The sequence below is a fragment of the Aricia agestis genome, chromosome 3 (assembly GCF_905147365.1).
Source record: "Aricia agestis chromosome 3, ilAriAges1.1, whole genome shotgun sequence".
NCBI classification, from domain to species: domain Eukaryota; kingdom Metazoa; phylum Arthropoda; class Insecta; order Lepidoptera; family Lycaenidae; genus Aricia; species Aricia agestis.
Window position 1 is genome coordinate 23,358,813 of NC_056408.1, and position 20,890 is coordinate 23,379,702.

At 43.8% G+C, this 20,890-nt stretch overlaps 3 protein-coding genes across 4 annotated transcripts; all 3 read left to right on the top strand.

The window, feature by feature from the left end:
* The first annotated feature begins 930 nt into the window (after positions 1–930).
* On the top strand, positions 931–20,405 carry LOC121725738 (UDP-glucose 6-dehydrogenase). Of its 2 annotated transcripts, XM_042112824.1 has the most exons (3): positions 931–2,650; positions 7,963–7,972; positions 19,089–20,405. In XM_042112824.1, exon 1 carries the CDS (start codon positions 1,200–1,202, stop codon positions 2,637–2,639), a length of 1,440 nt encoding a protein of 479 aa, XP_041968758.1. In that variant the 5' UTR covers positions 931–1,199; the 3' UTR covers positions 2,640–2,650; positions 7,963–7,972; positions 19,089–20,405. The 2 variants fall into 2 exon arrangements, with proteins under 2 accessions (XP_041968758.1, XP_041968757.1); XM_042112823.1 differs by lacking the exon at positions 7,963–7,972 and having other exon boundaries at positions 931–2,648; positions 19,083–20,405.
* Positions 10,158–13,124, top strand: LOC121725504. The gene has a single exon (XM_042112507.1). It carries the CDS (start codon positions 10,158–10,160, stop codon positions 13,122–13,124), a length of 2,967 nt encoding a protein of 988 aa, XP_041968441.1.
* Positions 13,290–15,713, top strand: LOC121725505. Its single transcript, XM_042112508.1, has one exon. The coding sequence runs from the start codon at positions 13,290–13,292 to the stop codon at positions 15,711–15,713; it is 2,424 nt and encodes an 807-aa protein (XP_041968442.1).
* Positions 20,406–20,890: the final 485 nt, after the last annotated feature.

Here is a 20,890-nt window from a genome sequence, read left to right on the forward strand (position 1 = left end):
AATGGAGTAGGACATTAACATTTCATTTGTTCATTTATATTGATGACAATTTGTCATCTTTTAACAGACAGGAATACCAACATTATGACAAAGGAACTATTTGATGTAACGCACTTCTAGTGACGAAAACTACATACACGTGAACGAAGTCGCGAGTAAAAGCTAGTATAATTAATAATATTATCAGGGCGAGCGAAGCGAGCCCTAGTATATCCCACAACTTGTACATTTTGTAGAACACTTTACGGAAAAACTATCATGCCTATTGATTTGTGCTTTAACATAGTAATTTTTATTTAATAACGTAAACACGGTAGACACGCTCTGCGAATTCGCTTCATAAGTTTTACTGTGTTTAAGGGTGAAACTGATGCTGATAACCCTATTTCACCAAGCTGTTTTGTCGGTGACCCGAGCTTGTACACATCTTAATGGAATCATTGGTGCCTGGTTACGTTTTTCACGTTCACAAAACTCTTTCACTTTTAACACCATCATTCTTTCACAACTCTTTAATGTTTTCAGCATGATTTTCTCACGAAATCCCAGTAAGTATCTAAACACACTAGGCCGAAGTTACGCGGCAGAAATTCCGCATGATTACGCCCGCAATATATTTTAAATTACCGGTGACACAATATTCCGTTGCGTAACGCGTTCCGTCCGTATATTGTATGCGTTTAACATTGCGGGCGTAATCATGCGGAATTTCTGCCGCGTAACTTCGGCCTAGTGTGTATAAGTTTTAGTGTCTAAACTTTAGACACTGAAACTTAATGAATACTCGCAGAGCGTGTCTACCGTGCTTATGTTATTGACAGATAGGAATGCCAACATGACGGCAAAAAAACTATTCGATGAAACGCACTCTATCGATATCGGTTCAACGTACACGGTACATTGCGTATTTTTTATCTACATCGCAAGTGGGACATCACTACAGATGTCAATGACACTTGCAGTCATCAAGCAACTGTTTTGCATGTGGGGATTGGGAAATCTCATCTCGCTTGAAAAATAAAAATGTACGAGTAGCAGCCTGAGACGAGCCCGCCGCCCGAATCGAGTCGTCGCCCGTTAGTAGCCTCGAGCGGTCCGACCGGTCGCCTCCTCGCTCGGATTCAACTATCGTCGGCCGCGGATATCTTTCGTGATAATTTATTTGGATTCGTCCTCCTCACCTCGACGAACGTGCCACGATGGTGATTAAAAATATATGCTGCCTCGGCGCGGGCTATGTCGGCGGGCCGACGTGCAGCGTGATCGCGCTCAAGTGTCCCGACATCAGGGTGACGGTGTGCGACAAGAGCGCCGAGCGCATCGCCCAGTGGAACTCCGACAAGCTGCCAATCTACGAGCCCGGCCTCGACGACGTCGTCAAGCAGTGCCGAGGTAAAAACTTATTCTTCTCCACCGACATCGAGCGGAGTATCCTGGAGGCCGAGCTCATCTTCATCTCCGTCAATACGCCGACCAAGACGATCGGCAACGGCAAGGGGCGCGCCGCCGACCTCAAGTACATCGAGGGCGCCGCGCGCATGATCGCCGACATCGCCGCCAGCAACAAGATCGTGGTGGAGAAGAGCACCGTGCCCGTCAAGGCCGCGGAGATCATCATGAAGATCCTGCGCGCCAACACCAAGCCCGGCGTGCAGTACCAGATCCTGTCCAACCCTGAATTCCTGGCCGAGGGCACCGCCATAGTCGACCTGGTTGAGGCCGAGCGGGTGCTGATCGGAGGGGAGGACACCCCCGAGGGCCAGAACGCAATAGCCGAGCTGTGCTGGGTGTACGAGCACTGGATCCCCGCTAAGAACATATTGACCACCAACACGTGGAGTTCGGAGCTGTCCAAGCTCGCCGCGAATGCGTTCCTAGCTCAAAGAATATCGAGTATTAATTCTCTCTCTGCCGTGTGCGAGGCCACTGGAGCCGACGTGTCGGAAGTGGCCCGGGCGGTCGGCAGAGACTCTAGAATCGGACCCAAGTTCTTGGAGGCCTCCATCGGGTTCGGGGGCAGCTGTTTCCAGAAGGACATACTAAATCTTATCTATCTGTCCGAATGCCTGAACCTCCCGGAGGTTGCGGCCTACTGGCAGCAGGTGGTGAGCCTAAACGACTACCAGAAAACTAGGTTCACACAGAAAGTTATCGAGTCCCTCTTCAACACGGTGTCTGATAAAAATATTGCCATACTCGGTTTCTCGTTTAAAAAGAATACGGGAGACACCAGGGAGTCCCCCGCTATTTACGTGTGCAAGACCTTGCTGGACGAGGGAGCTAAACTACACATATACGACCCCAAAGTGGAAACAGACCAGATATACTACGAGCTCTTACATCCCCAAGTCACAAATGAGCCCGAGAAGGTGCGACGGAACATTGAAATACACGACTCTGCATACTCTGCTGTGTCTCGAGCCCATGCTATCGTGTTATGTACGGAGTGGGATGAGTTTAAGGAGCTTGATTTCAAAAAGATTTATGATGTAATGATGAAGCCGGCGTACATATTTGACGGTAGAAAGATTTTGGATCATGATGCCCTAATCAAGATCGGTTTCCACGTCCAGACGATAGGCAAGAAACTGGCCCGAGCCAACAGCATCAGAGCACAGGGCAGTCAGACTAACATATAAGCATTTCATGTAAGTTTGCTTTATTTTCTTCATTATTACTATAGGTTTTTTAAAATTGAATATATTTTATCCATATTATTAAATGGATAAAATATATTCAATAGTTATAAGTTTTTTAAAGTAAAGTTTTTCTTCAATACAGTTGCCATTTAGGCAAATTTATTATTTATTTTACAATTAGTAAAACATTGTTTTACTAATGGAATGCCATTAGTAAAACAATGTTAGGTCTGTAATATTGTCTTACTTCTATCTAATTACAGTTTTATTGTTTTAAATATTTAAGTTACATTTACAGTCTTACTCTTATCTGAAATTCCATATTGATCTAAAATTAAATTTTATAGCAGAGGCTAGTCACAAATAACACATTTTGTTGCATTATTCAGTTTATTCACAACAAAATTCTTATAACATCAGTCATCTTCATTTGGTATACAAACACATTATATAATTAAGGCCTTTGTGTAATATTAATTTTATTTTGTTTTTAGTATTTGTTGTTATAGCAGCAACCAATATACACAATCTGTGATAATTTCAGAACTCTATCTATAGCAGTTCTTGAGATACAGCCTGGAGACAGACAGACATACAGACAGACGGACAGACAACTAAGTCTCATGAATAGGGTTCCGTTTTCACCCTTTGGGTACGGAACCCTAAAAATGCGCATTTCCTTGTAAAAATCATAATAATAATAATTTTGTACCGCGAGGGTACGCATTATATTTTTTATGAAACAATAATTTATTTCCTGATAAAGATGACGCATAATACAGCAAACATTATTGGAAATCCCAGAGAGCAGATGTGGGCTGTGGCGAATTTACCGAGCGTTGAGAAAGGCAAATTGATTATTTTTAATCATAATATTCTGGTACCCAGCATATTGTGCAGGTTTTAATGATGATGTGGCATTTTGTATGAATATGAATGCCGTATGAGTTATGACTAAGCTGAACAATTAAATATCTCTTTGACCTTAAAAGAGTACTGTAAAAGGATATTTAAATGTAACTTAATATATTAATAATGTTCTTTTTACCTACTGCTCAGTTAACTAATTAATGCTTTGCTAAAGTCGCAGACAATAGATTTTCAATTGTTATGCGGCAGCCGGCTGCCGCTTGGGGATTGATGGGTTAAACAGCTATCACAGACCACAGCACACCTGGATTGGAAACATCAATTCATATTACGAGTATGATTATACATATGTATTGCATTTTGTCGTGACAGTATTGCGTTACTTCGCCACGTCCTTTGACTATAAAAAAGGGAACCACACATTTGGGTTGGACATGTTCAAATTTTAGTGCTGATTTGCAAGATGCGACTAGCGGGCACTAGGTATTGGGTGGAAAAGTTTACATACAGCCACCGAATACTAAATAGCTATTGGATGCTGAACACATTGATCTCAGACCAGTGTTGCCAACTTTTTTTTACTAACCCACCAAATTCAGCAGCGTAAACCACCAGAAACCGCTAAAACCTAAATGGCCTCTCAAACCACCTGAATTCCACTAAATAAAGTAAAGACAACAACAACCTATCTGAATATAATTTGAAAAGAATACAACAACAGCGTTATTATTATTATGAAATAATTATTTTTGTTACTACAAAAAGGAAAACTTTAGTTACCTATGTACCTATGTATAAGTAGGTACTTAACTAAAGAGTAAAGATGAACGTCTTCAGAGGAATCATTGTCATTTACTTGTTCAGTTTGTGAAGAATAAATTTCTTTAGTTCTAATTTTTGTAATACGGTATTTGGTATTATGTTGTTATTACAGCATTTGCCTTCGCGTGCTAACCTTGCAGTGTGCACGAAAGAAAGGCGATCAAACTTCATCCGGTTTCTCTGTTAAGTCTTGACAACATTCATCATGGGCATGCTAAATAATCGCTCTATATCAGCGTTAGAATGCGGCAAAACGAGTAAAGATAATAATAATATAATTAAGTTTCCAGTGTGCGTCTTCAAGGGTTAGAAACATAATAAAAAAAACTAGTGGTTTAACGTCGAAGCTAGCCACTAGCCACTAAAACCAATTTTTTCCCGCCGAAAGGTAGGTCTAAACCACCAGATCTAGTGGAAATTCCACTAAGTTGGCAACACTGTCTCGGAAAATGTACGGTTTCCGTAAAATTCCTAATTTACGCGGGCGAAGCCGCGCGGGACATCTAGTATAATTATAGTTCGTGTACAGTAGTACAGTGGTCAGTGACGTATTGAGTGTAGAACAAATACCGCAGTTTACAGCGTCTCCGAGATAAACCCTATAGTCGCGACTCGCGAGCACGTCACGTCTCACGACCCAAGCTTGTTTAGTATTCACGGTCACTGCCGCTCTTGCATATTTTAGTAAGGTAAAAGCACTAATGGCAGACGCTTTAAGGAAACATAGAACATTTGAATGTTGTAAAATATATATTTATGAAAATAAAGGATTGATAATTTCTTCCATGTCTTCAGTAACTCTTACAAAATAAAACTATTGTAATTATTCGCTGACAAATCAATTAAAAAATATATTATTGGTCTTTTTGTAAACTTAGTTATAACTATTAACTACTAATAGATGACATCACAGAAAACGAACATCACTAATAGTAGACACCAATATGAACTAATAGTTGACATAGAACATTACATTACATTTAACTTTTTTCCTATCATTAGGTCTTTATTTGCCGTTTTTCAAAAGATTTCATTTACTTCATGATAGTAACTACATGCATATAAAATATTATCCACGTTGTCTCCAGATTCTATTCATTCTTTCATGCTAAAACTATATTTCTTTTTATTTTTATTTTTCAAATATTTTTTCCTAGCAAATTTATTTTCAGTCTTTAGTCTCCATGCTTCTCTTTTTTCTTCTTTCTTTTCTCAGCTCTCCTTTTTCTTCTTTTTACTGCTAAAAACTAAAGCAATCGATTTTTAGACCAGTACAAGTCTAATATGTCCATTTTTAGGTACAGTAGTTCTAATTTGTTAGTTTGTTAATAGAATTATATTTTCAGAGAATAGTGATGATATTTGTAGTAGAATAAACTACAAAATAACTTTAGTATGTATTGCAAAATGATGATATGAGTTCCATGTCATCTATTAGGTTTTTTAGATTTTCAAGAACTAACAGTAGAAACCCTTTAAGTATATTGTTAGGGAAAATGGATAAAAAATCATAAATAAACATTAATTAGTGTATACAACATGACCATTACTCCAATGAAATCAATAGAAATTACAAAAAATCAAATAAATGTATTCAAAACTTACGTGCAAAATTTCGCCTTCTTTAACCTATTTGCTAAGAAATAGGGATGATGACAAGGCCAAAGATTAGCGAATTTTGTTAATAAAATAAAGAAATCACGGTGAAAAATAAGTGTTCCCAAAATTACAGCTCGATAGCATTTTTATTTTTTTTGTTATGCGCCTTCAAAGTTAGATAATCAAGTCGATTTTTTTTTCAATTAAATTTCTTAATATTTGTATAAGTACCAATCGATAACTTATGCAATTAAAAGCAACTTTTGTTATGAAACCACTTTCATAAACGCAATATTTAATATACCTATCGAACAAAGTTCTCTCCCGATGCGTACAAACTACGAAAGAGTGACGTCAGTCTTTCGCATTTTTCTTAATTCAAAAACAATAGGTAAGTGTAAGCTATTATTTACAAAACTTCTCAAAAATGGTCTCAAATTGCAGTTGAAAGTTGAAACGTAAGGTCTAAGCACTGATGTGTCAGGTTTCGCACCAAAAAATAACTTCAAAAATCCTTTCCTATTATTGGAGCGTAGGATGGATGAGCTGGTGAACATAGCGCTGAGGGCATAGGACGAACTGAGCGTGGATACCGCCCGCTCCAGAGAAGACTGGAGACGGGTCTGCCTATATCCTGTAGTACATACTTAGTTATTAGTTATTCAAAATGGTATGTACTATAATAAAAACATTAATGCGGCGTCCTAACAGTTTAAACCAAACGTCACTCTTACCAAGTCTGCAATAAAATCCACACGGTCAGAATCAGTGCGTGAGGAGCGACTAGGATGTTGAGCGGATGTGATGTCAGATGTGTTATCACTTATCGCATGTGTCGGTCGACGTTTGTTTCAGTTTTATTTTTTTGTCGCATTTTACTCCATGATTTCGTGGTATCAAATTAGTTTGAGGTGTATTTGTACGTTTCGTATGATCTAACAAGTCAGGAACGACCGGTAGGCGGTAACTCGTTTGATGTGTGATGTTTGATTTCGCTGTAGCGTGTGAACCGGTTACCGGGGTGTCGTCTCTCTATTGTGTTATGTTACTCGTTCATTCGGGATAAGTTTATTCCATAAAATGTATTTTCAGTATTCTCATCGCTTTTACTTCTTTTCCTTGTAAAGACCGCCTATAACTATGAACAAACTACACGTTCAATGATCAGCCTCTCGGCATTGGGCGCCGCGAGCTGCGGCCTGCGAGAGTCATCCGTCGCCGCGTCGTGAGTCGTCGTGACCGGCCGTCACGTTCGCCGTACTCGGGGAAACGGCCTTGCGCCTGCGGCCTGCGGCCTGCGCCGACCATCAAAATTCTAAATATTATGATTGACCGTGACATTAATCGTTATAAATTATGAAATTGTTTGGACTACCTTGGATTAGGACGTGAGCATTTAATTAAGTGGGCACCCATTAACCTACGACAACCGGCAGCTCGGTGGACGCCGGAGAGGTGTAATTTATTGCGAGGTGTAAGAAAAACTTCGAATATTATGTAACTTCTGGTAATGATTGTTATAGTAGAGGAGGTCGCGCTCATTTTAAAAAGTCATTTTATCGTCGAGTCGGTCGAGCGAAAATCGTAACAATAATACTATTCTATTAATACATAAGGCCCAATTCACACCGGATCGGCAGCGGCCGGCAGCGGCGCGAAGAGCACTTTTAGTCTGAAATAATTTTAAACTTTATTTACATACTTATAACTACTAGTATCGCTTGAAAACTTCAAAAGTGCTCAAGGCGCCACGCGACCGTCGGCGGAAAGTGCTCGCGGCTTCCCGCGACCGCGCGCGCCGTCGCGAGGCGCCTCGAGGCGTCGCGAGGTGCCGCGAGCACTTTCCGCCGACGAACGCGCGGTGCACAGTGGATCGAAAATCGAGTATCCTAGACATAAGAACTTGAATTTCCAGATGTCATTTTTTTGGGCTGAAATATGGTCTCCTAGTTGTTATTACATCATAAAATGTAAAAAGACGCAGCTACGTGTAATAATAAGGGAGTTACAATTTTTTTTATGAAAGTAAAGAACACGGATCATTTAACAAAAAAAACAATAGAATATGTCAAGTAGTTCCAGACAATTTAATTTAATTCAGTTGGAAGTTTTAAATTGTTACTGGGGACACTGGAAAAAGAGAGGGTTGATACATTATATCGCGATAATAATTTCTTTCTTCTTTCTATTTGAATTAAGTTTTAATTTAACCAAAATAAAGTACCAATGGACAGTTTTTAATTAACCAAAATGAAGTACAAATGGTGCCGTAATACAAAATATGCCAAAATGTGAGTAGTAATTAGTACTATAATAGTGTGTGAGGATATAACGGCCAACCATGCGATTCCAGAGATATTATTTTTTATATTATTTTACATTTTATTATGTAATAACGACTAGGAAAACATATTTCAGCCCAAAAAAATGACATCTGGAAATTCAAGTTCCTATGTCTATGAAACTCGATTTTCGATCCACTGTGCGGTGCTCTGAAGGTAGCGCGCGGCCGCCAGCGGCCGCGAGCGTCCACATGCGACCGCCCGCGGCCGCGAGCGTCCACATGCGACCGCCCGCAGCGACGCGAGCCGCCTCTGCCGGCCTCGCCGCGCCTCTTCGCGCCGCTGCCGGCCTCGCCGCGCCTCCGCGCCGCTGCCGGCCGCTGCTGATCCGGTGTGAATTGGCCCTAAGAGTTTTGATCGTCAGCTACTCCAGTATGGGTAGAATAAAAATTGAGAGTATCTCAAAGTTGTTGTTGGGAATCGTATTGAATTGACATTAAAAAGATCCCAATTAGCACCCAATAAAGGTCATAATATCTAGATTATACACGTTTAGGTTTGATAGGTGCTATTTTAGTTTTAGTATATAACAACAGATGGCGCTTTTAAAGTAAAATGTATATAATTCTTCATCACAAATATTGACTATCGAATTAATTACTTAAAATTGCTATGTGACACAATTTTATGGTTAATTCAAACGAAAATAGCCGTCAGCTGAATATTTGCAGGTGGAAATGTCGTCTACGCGACGCCCTAGGAATCCTAGGATACATTGAGCGCGAAGTAGGGCTATATATTTTGTTATAGCTTATATCGCCGGCTGACGGGCTCTCCACCCGCATATTAACGACTGACGGTGGTCTTTATTATTAAAAAGGTATCAACATTCACCTGTATAAATTTTGTACGGTATGAAATGACTTTATATTTAATACGGCTGACGGTGCATTTTTGGTTAAGCATGACCTCAATAATCATCCATAAAATTTTCATTCGGTATAAAATCACTTTTTGCAATTATTTTTTTACAACTTTGAAATACTCCAGTTAAGAGCCCACATGACTCTAACTTGTCTACATACTTTAACCTAGATCTCAAAATCTGTAAGGTCTAGAAAACTGATTTTTTGACACAAGTAACTTCAGTTCATAAAGATTAAATGCTCAAGACGAAAACACGATTACTCAAAAAATGCTCGATAGTTTCTGTGCACGACAGACAGTAAATAGTGCATGGACTATGGACATTTCAGTGAAAAATAGTGCCATTCAATGGGATGGGTTTAGAGCCAGTGTGGTAGTGCCGATTTCTGTAACCGAAAAGTGAGGGAGATAGTATACATCTCGAGCGGGCTATCCTTGTCCCAGACAAGGAAGTCCCGTGCGAAAGGGACAGCCAGAGGCGACCGTTATGTCAGGGGGCGACGAGGTAGTATAAATATAGGAAAAATAGATTTTTTTAATTATTTCGGTTACGGAGGTCGGCACGAACATGTTTATTATGTAAAATTATAGCTAAGAGAATTGTACAAATAAAACCAATGTATATTTTGTAAATTAATGTAATTTTCGTGGAAACTCAATAAATTTTCCTTCCAAGGGGGTGAGGCATGGAATGTTCTAGAAGCTGGGTACCGGGGCCGATATAAATATGGGTCGGCCGCCATAGTACGACACTCGCTCTCCAACGTTGCCCAGCTTCGGAACTACTGTGTGCTTGCTACCTGGAACAAGACTGAAAAAGTGTTTAAATTCATCTCCTCATCAAATAGTCATCATCATCATCCTCATTACTACAAGAAACGCTGACCTAGGCGATCTACGGGGAATTAGCGCAAGCTGTCCCCCACATTGTATGGTCCTTCGCAAAGCCGGATTCTACGGCCGGATTCTCTCCAAGGAAAAAAGAAAATCAAGAAGCCAGTGCGGTCAGTGAAGAAAGATGTCCAAATCGAAGGCTTCAAGCATCGCCGATGGGGCCGAACGAGCGAGTCAAACCGGAGTCCAGACGAGAAGCGGAGCATCGACGCGCCCCGCGGCTCCACCGGTCGAAGAACAGGAGGAAAACTCCAGGGAAACCGCCGAAACGTCCGAAACAGAACAAACCTCGACGGAACGAACCTCTACCACCGCCAGCGAGAAAACAGCAGTAGAAGAGGACTCACGACGGAAGAAGCGTGCGCCTCAGGGAAAGGAAAGCAGGAGGAAAATTTTGGAAGCTGAGGAAAAGCTGGCGGAATTGAAACTGGCAGAGGCACGTGCATCGCTCGCCCTCGCAGAAGCCAAGCTGGCCAGGGAAAAGGCCATGCTGGCCTGCGGAGACGAGGAGGGAAACGAGGTAGCAGAAAAGGAAACGGACAAGGTGGAAGAGTGGCTGCAAGGGCAAACCATTAACCCTGCGGCCGAGGAAAAAGAAAAGCAGAACGAAAATGAAGAAAAGAAAAATGAAAATTCGGAAAATGAACCGGAGCACAGAAAAGCTGAAGAAAAACAAAAGAGCAGCGACATCACTTCGCTGGCGGCGGCGCTCACACAGGCCGTCCGCATGTCAAGAGACGCCCCCAGGTTTCTCCAAGAGCTTCCCCCGTTCGCCGGACATTCGACGGGGTGGCTCGGCTACAGGGCGGCGTACTACGAGACTGAAGAAATGTTCTCGCACACCGAGAATACTATGAGGCTAAGAAGAAGCCTCAAGGGAGCAGCCCTCGAAGCGGTCGAGAGTCTACTCATCAGCCAACCGGAGCCGCGAGCAGTCATCCAGGCGCTGGAAAGAAGATTCGGCCGTCCAGACACACTGGCGATGGGTGAAATACAGAAAATCAAGGCGTTGGGCAGGCTGAGTGACAGCCCGCGCGAACTCTGCATATTTGCTAACAAGATAGCGAATGTGGTGGCCACGCTGGAGACACTTAAAAAGGTACACTATATGTTTAATCCTGAATTAGTGAAAAGTATTGTAGAAAAGCTGCCGCCCATTCTGCGCAACAAGTGGTACGATTTTGCCGCAAGAAGAAAAGAAGATACGTCGGACTTGAAGAAGATGACCCTGTTCCTCAATGAAGAAGCCGACAAATGCAGTGCGTATGCGCTGCCCGAGGAGACCGAACCTCACCCGGAGAGGCCCCAGAGAAGAAGACTGGAACGGGCTTTCGCCACAGAGGTAAGTGGCAGGAAAAGGTGCCCGATGTGCCAGAACGAACACCACTTGACGGAGTGCAAGCAGTTCCTCGGGACCCCTGTGAACGAGCGCTGGAACATAGCGAAAAAGAACCGCATCTGTTTTCAATGTTTGCGGAGCAACCACCGCCGAGGGGGCTGCGGGGTAAAGAGGTGTAGTGTCAACGGGTGCGGCATGGCGCACCACCGCCTGCTGCATCACTCCAGACCACCGGCAGACCAGCAACAGCCGACGGCGCCGCCACAGGCCATGGAAGCAGGGGAGGCAGCGACCGTGGAAATAGTGAGCAGCACCAACTGCCTTCAGGAACGACAAGCCTTCCTAAAGGTCGCTCCGGTCACGGTCTTCGGCAAGAACAGCACCAGAATAGACACCTACGCACTCATGGACGACGGCAGCACAGTAACACTCATCGATGAAGACCTGGCGGAGCTCCTCCACCTGGACGGGCCTCGCCACGACATGTGGGTGCAGGGCCTCAGTGATACAAAGAAGTACGAAAACAGCAAAAAGGTAAGCTTCAAGATAAGGGGGCGCCACTGTAAAGAAGAGTACGGCGTGGGGAGTGCAAGAACAGTAAAGAAGCTGCTATTCACGCCGCAGAAAATTCGCAAGGAAGACCTGCACGACTGCGCGCACCTGAGGGGCCTTGAAGACCACCTGATGTACGAAAATGCGCGCCCGAGAATCCTGCTGGGTCAAGACAACTGGGAGTTGCTGCTGGCCCTCGAGACGAAAACGGGAAGGAGAAACCAGCCGGTCGCATCCCACACACGACTCGGTTGGGTGCTGCACGGATACAGGTCGTCACATACGCAAACTATAGCCTTCTGTGGCCACACAGTAGCCAAAAAAGAGGAGAAGACAGAAGACAATATGGAAAACATGATGAAGAGGTTTTTCGACCTGGAATCACTTGGGATCGAAGCCAGAAAACAGAAAAATGACCCAGAAGAGCGTGCGCTGGAGATACTTAAGAAAACCAGTCGAAGACTTCCTGATGGGCGCTTCGAAACCGCGCTGCTCTGGAAGGACGAGAAGGAAGTCATTCCCAACAACTACAACGATGCCTGGAAGCGTCTCAGGTCCCTGGAAAAGAAGCTGGATCGAGACCCGGGCCTGAAAGAAAAATACGAAGAAAGAATAAACAACCTGCTGGAATCCGGATACGCAGTGCCAGCACAGGAGCCACCGGCAGCAGGGAGAACATGGTACTTGCCTCACTTCGCCGTGTGCAACCCGGCGAAACCAAAAATCAGGTTAGTACACGACGCCGCGGCCAGATCCCATGGCCGCAGCCTCAATGACATGCTGCTCTCCGGCCCCGACCTTCTTCAGTCGCTGCCAGGAGTCATCATGAGGTTCCGCCGACACTCTGTGGCGGTAACCGCGGACATCAAGGAGATGTTCATGCGCATCCGCGTCCGGAAAGAAGACCGGGACGCACTCCGCTTCCTGTGGAGAGGTAACGAACGAGAAGAAAAGCCGCAAGAGTACCAGATGGCGTCCCTTATCTTCGGGGCCACGTCATCACCATGCACGGCTCTGTACGTAAAAAACAAGAATGCAGAAGAGTTCCAGGAAAAATATCCGCGTGCTGTAGCGGAAATCAAGAAGAACCACTACATGGACGACTTCATATCTAGCTTCCCGAGTGAAGAAGAAGCACTGGAGACATCGCAGGAAGTCGACATGGTCCACCGGCACGCCGGGTTCGAGCTGCGAGGCTAGACATCGAATAGCGAAGCCATACGCCGACGTCTCGGGAACGACCGAGACTCCAAGGAGGTCCCTGTGGGAGAAGACTGCGCGGACAAGACGCTGGGAATATGGTGGGAGGCGCATGAAGACCTGCTGCGCTTCAACCTGAACGAGGCGAAGATACCTCGCACCATCATGAGCGAGGAGCGGGCCCCCACGAAGCGTGAAGCCCTCAGTGTCGTGATGTCATTGTTCGATCCGCTCGGACTACTATCACCGCTCACCATGCCCGCCAAGAAGTTCATGCAGGAGACCTGGAGGTACGGCACCGGATGGGACGAGCCCATACCGGAGCAGCTCGTCCCCAAGTGGACGGCGTGGACAAGAGATCTACAACAAGTAAGAAAAATAAAGATTCCCCGCTGCTACAACCTGCAGCCTGAAATGGTAAGTGAAATGCATACCTTTGTCGACGCGAGTGAAGAGGCATACGCCGCAGCTGTCTACATTCGTATGGTGCGCGAGGACGGAGCAGTACACACGGCGCTCGTGGCAGCCAAAAGCCGCGTAGCCCCGCTGAAGCCGACGTCCATCCCGCGCCTGGAGCTGCAAGCTGCTCTACTGGGTACCCGCCTCGCGAAGACTGTGGAGAAAGAACTAGAAGTCGAGCTGGTAAGGAAAACATACTGGAGCGATTCCCGCACAGTGCTGGCGTGGATACGCGCCGAGCCGCGGGCCTACAAAACATTCGTCGCGCACCGCCTCGCCGAAATAGAGGAAACAACGAAAGTCAGCGAGTGGCGATGGGTGCCGACGAAAGAAAACGTGGCCGACGACGCGACGCGCGCCACACCCACGGACTTCGGAGCCGCCCACCGATGGTTCAGCGGGCCCGAATTCCTGAAAAAAGAAGAAAAATTCTGGCCGAAAGAAGGAAAACCGGCGGAGAAAACGGACACGGGTGAAGAAAAGTGTTTTGTCGCACGATACATCGCGCTACAAGACAGTTTACCCGACATCGAACGCATAGGAAGATGGAAGACGTTGATACGAGCTACAGGTCGTGTACTACAGTTCATTGACCTCTGTCGTTCCCCGCGAGAAACCGTGGCAGCTGTGCGACAACGCACAAAGAAGAATAAAGAAAAGGATGCGGCCTGGGACTCGCGGCGATCGAAGAAAGGAAAATCCGCGACACGAATGGATCTAGTTACGCGAAGAAAATACGTCGCACTCGACGCACGGTACCTCACTCGTGCCGAGGCACTCTGGCTGCGCCGAATGCAAGAAGAATCCTATAGCAAAGAAAGAAAACGAATGGAAGAAAACCGTTCTCCAGCGGCGGGAGACCGCCTCGCCTCGCTGAGCGTCCACCTGGAGGAGGGCCTCATCAAGCTACGGGGTCGAGTAGCAGCCGCAGAAGACATCAGCCGGGAAACCAACAACCCGGTTATCATGGATGGCAGCCACAGGTACACGAAATTATATATCCAACAGATACACGAAGAAATGCATCACGGCGGAGTAGAAGCAACCGTGAACGAGATCCGGCAGAGGTTCTGGGTGACCCGGATACGCCCCACAGTCAAGGGTGTGATCCGGGCCTGCCTGGCCTGCCGCATACGCCGAGCCAAGCCAACGTGTCCGGCAACGGGCGACCTGCCCGTCGCCCGGCTGGCGCACCACGCGCGGCCATACACCTTCACAGGGCTTGACTATTTCGGCCCTGTGGAGGTCACCGTGGGCAGACATCGAGAGAAGAGATGGGTGGCCCTCTTCACATGTCTCACCATGAGGGCCGTCCACCTGGAGGTGGTGACGTCTCTCAGCGCCGACTCCGCCATCGCAGCACTGCGGAGGTTCGTCGCCCGACGAGGACAACCGACTGAACTATGGTCGGACAACGCGACCTGCTTCAAGGCCGCCGAGAAGGAGCTACAACAAGAATGGGAAAAGTATAAGAGCGAAGTCAACGCCCGCCGCATCAACTGGCGGTACATCCCTCCGTCCGCCCCCTTCATGGGCGGTGCGTGGGAGCGGCTGGTGCGGAGCGTAAAGGAGTCCCTGCGAGTCACTCTACACGAGCAGCATCCGAGCGACGAGACCCTCTACACACTCCTTGTAGAGGCGGAAAACATCATCAACTCGAGACCACTTACCTATGTCTCGGTTGACCCCGAGGAGCCCGAGGCCTTGACCCCCAACCACATACTGCTGGGGTCGGGCTGCCATGTACCTGCTCCAGGAAGATTCGAAGAAGAAAAGACATCGGCGCGGCAGCTGTGGAAGCGCGCGCAGCACCTGGCAGACGTGTTCTGGCGGAGGTGGGTGAGGGAGTACCTCCCACTCCTCCAGCACCGCCGGGAGCCACATACCCGAGGCTCCGATCCCGCGGTGGGTGACGTCGTTATCATATGCGACTCGAACCTACCGCGCAACATCTGGCCACGCGGGAAGATCAAGAGGACATATCCAGGCAAGGACGGCGTGGTACGGGTCGTGGACGTGGAGACCGCGAACGGCCACGTTCTCCGGCGGCCCACCAAGAAGATCGTCGTGCTACCGGGGGTGTCGCCTGCGCGACCGGCGGGAGAAATGTGCACGACAGACAGTAAATAGTGCATGGACTATGGACATTTCAGTGAAAAATAGTGCCATTCAATGGGATGGGTTTAGAGCCAGTGTGGTAGTGCCGATTTCTGTAACCGAAAAGTGAGGGAGATAGTATACATCTCGAGCGGGCTATCCTTGTCCCAGACAAGGAAGTCCCGTGCGAAAGGGACAGCCAGAGGCGACCGTTATGTCAGGGGGCGACGAGGTAGTATAAATATAGGAAAAATAGATTTTTTTAATTATTTCGGTTACGGAGGTCGGCACGAACATGTTTATTATGTAAAATTATAGCTAAGAGAATTGTACAAATAAAACCAATGTATATTTTGTAAATTAATGTAATTTTCGTGGAAACTCAATAAATTTTCCTTCCAAGGGGGTGAGGCATGGAATGTTCTAGAAGCTGGGTACCGGGGCCGATATAAATATGGGTCGGCCGCCATAGTACGACACTCGCTCTCCAACGTTGCCCAGCTTCGGAACTACTGTGTGCTTGCTACCTGGAACAAGACTGAAAAAGTGTTTAAATTCATCTCCTCATCAAATAGTCATCATCATCATCCTCATTACTACAAGAAACGCTGACCTAGGCGATCTACGGGGAATTAGCGCAAGCTGTCCCCCACAGTTTCTTTTTTACAAAAAACCTTGTTTTAGACACATTTTTGCTTGGATCTTCGAAGTTTGCTGTCTTTTCTTTAATATTTTTTAATATCTAAAAAGGTATTGATAAAACCTAAATTTGCTCAAAACACTTTTTTCATAATCATTAATTATAGTTCGTCTTTTATTCAAGTAAAACTAACTCGGCGAAGATTCCGCGCCGTCCTTTTTCACCTGGCATATGAAAGACGGGCGTGAGTGTGAAGAGAGAAGAACGATGTTTGAATTTTAGAGTCAGGTGAGCTCTTAACATCACACCACGGGTGCGGCGACTGACGCTGATTATATTGATTGATAAATATTAAGCTACCGCTGGACAAAAATTTGGTCGGTATGAAATGACTTAGCAAACGATAGCACTACCTCCCCTACTATTATGTGTATAATCAGTAATCACAAACGAATGAAAGTGAGAGTGTGGCATTGTCGCTTGTTTACTCGCACGCATCGGTGCGGCGCTGCACACGCGCGCGTGCTCTGCGTGCGTGCGTACGGGGTTTGCGTGCGTTGATAGATCATCATAGGCACGTACGGCGAACCGGGTATATTTACTGTTTGTTCTGAAATTCTGAATTAGCAAAATCAAAGTAACCCATCTTTTCCTTATTATCAAAAGGAGGTCGATCGATTGTATCATGTACGTAGTACCTTGTACAGACTACTATTATCTATTCTGTGTTAGTACGTACAAGATATTATATTGATATTTATAATCTGAAAGCGTGTAATTAAAAGCTAATACCGGCCCCAGACGTAGCTTCAATTTTTGAACAGCTATTTGCGCAAGTGGTAACCACATGTGCGAGCCTTTTTGGGATTCATTTCTTATGTTTGGTAGTAATTTATACCGTAAAAAACAAAAGTGTGTCAACGTAAAAGTTTTACGTTTTTTTTATTTTATGAAATAAGGGGGCAAACGAGCAAACGGGTCACCTGATGGTAAGCAACTTCCGTCGCCCATGGACACTCGCAGCATCAGAAGAGCTGCAGGTGCGTTGCCGGCCTTTTAAGAGGGAATAGGGTAATAGGGGAGGGTAGGGATGGAAAGGAATTAGGGGAGGGTAGGGAAGGGAATAAAGTAGGGGATTGGGCCTCCGGTAAACTCACTCACTCGGCGAAACACAGCGCTAGCGCTGTTTCACGCCGGTTTTCTGTGAGAACGTGGTATTTCTCCTGTCAAGCCGGCCCATTCGTGCCAAAGCATGGCTCTCCCACGTATAAAACGTTGATGATTTTTTGTTTTTTAGTGTGCCATCTCATTTACAATCGATCGCGGCGATCCATTACAGTAATTAAACTTATTTTTAACCGACTTCCAAAAAACGAGGAGGTTATATATTCGGATGTGTAATATAATATCCAAAACAAAAACTTCAAAATTATGAAGATTGAGTACAGAAATAGTTGAGGTTTAGCCGAATTCGGAAAAAGGCACTATTAGATAGGAAAAATTATTTAATACTTTTTAGTTCATATTAATATAAGGATGTTATTATTGTTTTTACCTTGGAAGTCGGTTTTAATTTTTTGTTAAAAATAATAATGCTTCCTAAGAAAAGCAAGGCTTACATTAGATTTTCCCGCAATTTGTTATTTTACTGCGGTGTTTGAATTTCCTTTATCAGTACGTAATCATCGGCTTGTAGGAAAACACTTTGAGGGTTTGGCAAAGGACGAGCGGTGTTATAGTTACTTGTAGTTCCAACTTTATCACGCGGAAACGTTCGTGTAGTGCATTACTATAAATATAATTGATTTTACAGATCACTAACGCGATGACTACGCGTGTCCCGATAACGCTGACTTACTATATTATTTACTTTATTCTGTACAACGCACTTGAGTAAAGGCTGACATCGTAGTAACTAGTAAATATCAGTAATAAGCATTTTAAGTGTTAAGCCTTGGCTCGCTTATAGAAATGTCCGTGGAATGGTCCATTCCTTTTAGACCTTTTCTGGTGTTGATCCGCCGTTGGCCTTAGAAATGCCTTCGGCGGCTTTATCCATACTAATATGCGAAAGTGTGTCTGTCTGTCCGTCTGTCTGTCACCTCTTCACGCTCGAAACGCTGAACCGATTTGGCTGAAATTTGGCATGGAGATACTTTGAGTCCCGGGAAAGGACATAGGATACTTATCCCGGAAAAATGTACGGTTCCCGCGCGATAAACGAAATTTGGCGCAACGAAGTTGCGGGCGACATCTAGTAGTTGGAGTTGCGGCCGTCATCCAGTAGTTTTAAATACATCCGTATTCCGTAATCTTCATATTATGATTAGGCTCGCGATGACGATAGCTAGGTCACTAAACTGAAATCTAAAGTTTACTACGCCTGAATGAGTGGGGCTTATAAACAAAAGTTACAACGTCATAAAAATCGTTTTTTACGACGGGCGACAACTACAAAGAGATTACGATAACGGTTACGAATACATTAATATTTATTGGCCTGTATCCGGTGCGGTGATAAAATAATTAGCTGGTAGATAACACTAATGACTAAACGACATACCTGTTGTCTCCGGTCCGCGGGCTGCGTGTACAGTTACGCGTCGCGGCGGCCACGTCCCTGATTTTGACATGATTTTTTTTGTTAAACCACTTCTGTATAAAAAATCCAGCGATCTGAATAATAAACAGCTAATTTATTTTAAAGCTTTGACGATGTAAGTTTTTTGCTTCACTAACAATTAAAAATGTTTTTGTTTCAGGTCAACAGTGCTGCCATTCGCCTAGTTCTAAGACCAGTATTTGATATTTATTTTTATTTAGGCTAAGTATTATCTAGAAGTGTCAAGCTCGAACCGCTGCTATATTAGTATTTCTCAAAGTTATTTCAATAGACAGATTTTGGGATTATATTCTACATCGAATGCCCGAAATCCGAATGATCTATAGGCATATTAAGACATTGATAATTAAAAATTTGTTGTAGCACAAAATTAATTCTTCGACTATCAGGAAAACATTATTATTATTGTAAGAACAATCAATTAATATAAATTAGAGCAATATTTCAATTTCTAAATGTTAGCTATAATTATTATGAATGATGAATATTAATTTCATACACGAATTGTCAAGGATGCTGATTAAAATACCTTCCTATTTATTATAAATATTGTGAGAAGATAATATTATGTATTATCATGAGTACACATACTGTAGTACTTACCTACTGTTATAAAAGTACGAACAAAAAAAACCGTGAGAACGTACACCAATGCCCGTTTTTACCAGTCGCCCTACCGTGCCTAGTATAGCGGTCTTTTAAGGAATTTTCGTAAGATAAAAAAGTTTTTGCCAAACTTATGTGTCACCTGTGATGCTCAAGATGCCCTTTGATGGTCAAGCGTCGGTGATAACTTAAGTAAGATATAGATATTCTCAAAGACCTCAAGGGAACATTTAACATTATGGGCAGTTGGTGAAAACGAGTATTACAGCTAACTTCACCAACACTTGTAAGTTACTTACCTAAATATTACCTAAACCTTCTATTTCATTTACATATACGAAGAACGAGAGATTAACTTTAACAGGCGTGATATTAGCGCTGATTATGTATAGTAACTACTTAGGTATATCTCAATGTGATGTCTGAAGTCATGTAACGCACTGTACTGCACACGTTTCTCCGGCAATTATTGTCTATATGGCAATATAATAATTATTATGTAAACTGTAAAGTCATAAAAGAGACGCTTGACACTATTTAAGGAACAAATTCTTTGTTTTTTTAATGCCTTGCGAATTTCTAATACATATTATGTTCTTACATTATAACAATAAATTTATCGGAAAGATTATAGAATTAAGATAATATACTTTAAAGGAAAACAAAAAATAAGTATTTAAACATTAATTTATAACACTCGAGATAATAAGATGATTGTCAATCTCAGAAACGGTTCTAGTGAATATTAGTGTAAAATAATTTCATTCTTGACCGGCTTTTATTGAATAATGTCGTTTCGAAACATACTCTGTTTCTAAATAATAATTTAATATATTTAAATGTATTAAAATATTAGAGATTATTTTTCCGACCCAAATATCGACCAATAGAATTGCACCATTCGACGTCACGTGGTACAACCTACATGGTATTATACTGATAATTTTTTGAAAATTTTCTCTGGTAGTTGCTATATATAAAAGACAAACACGTCAAACTGACAGGTTGAATTCAATTGTGTCTCATGGTGCAATTATATTGGCCGACATTTGGGACGGAAAAATAATCCCCCGAATACCACACGAGCTTCAAAATTATCTGGCATTTCCCTCAAGGTTCCCTGCAAACAAATAAAGTCGTCAATCCTTCATTTGTTTGCAACGAACCTATCGGGAAATATCCGATAATTTTGAAGCCCTTGTGGTATTATAAGTGATTAAATTTTTATAATTTTCCAACTCGCCACAAATGTCTTTCATATTTTGTACGCCGGTTGCTGCACTAAAAAATCCAAAAGGCGCCAAGGCGCTCGTTTTTTGTGAATCTGGAAAAACTCGTTTG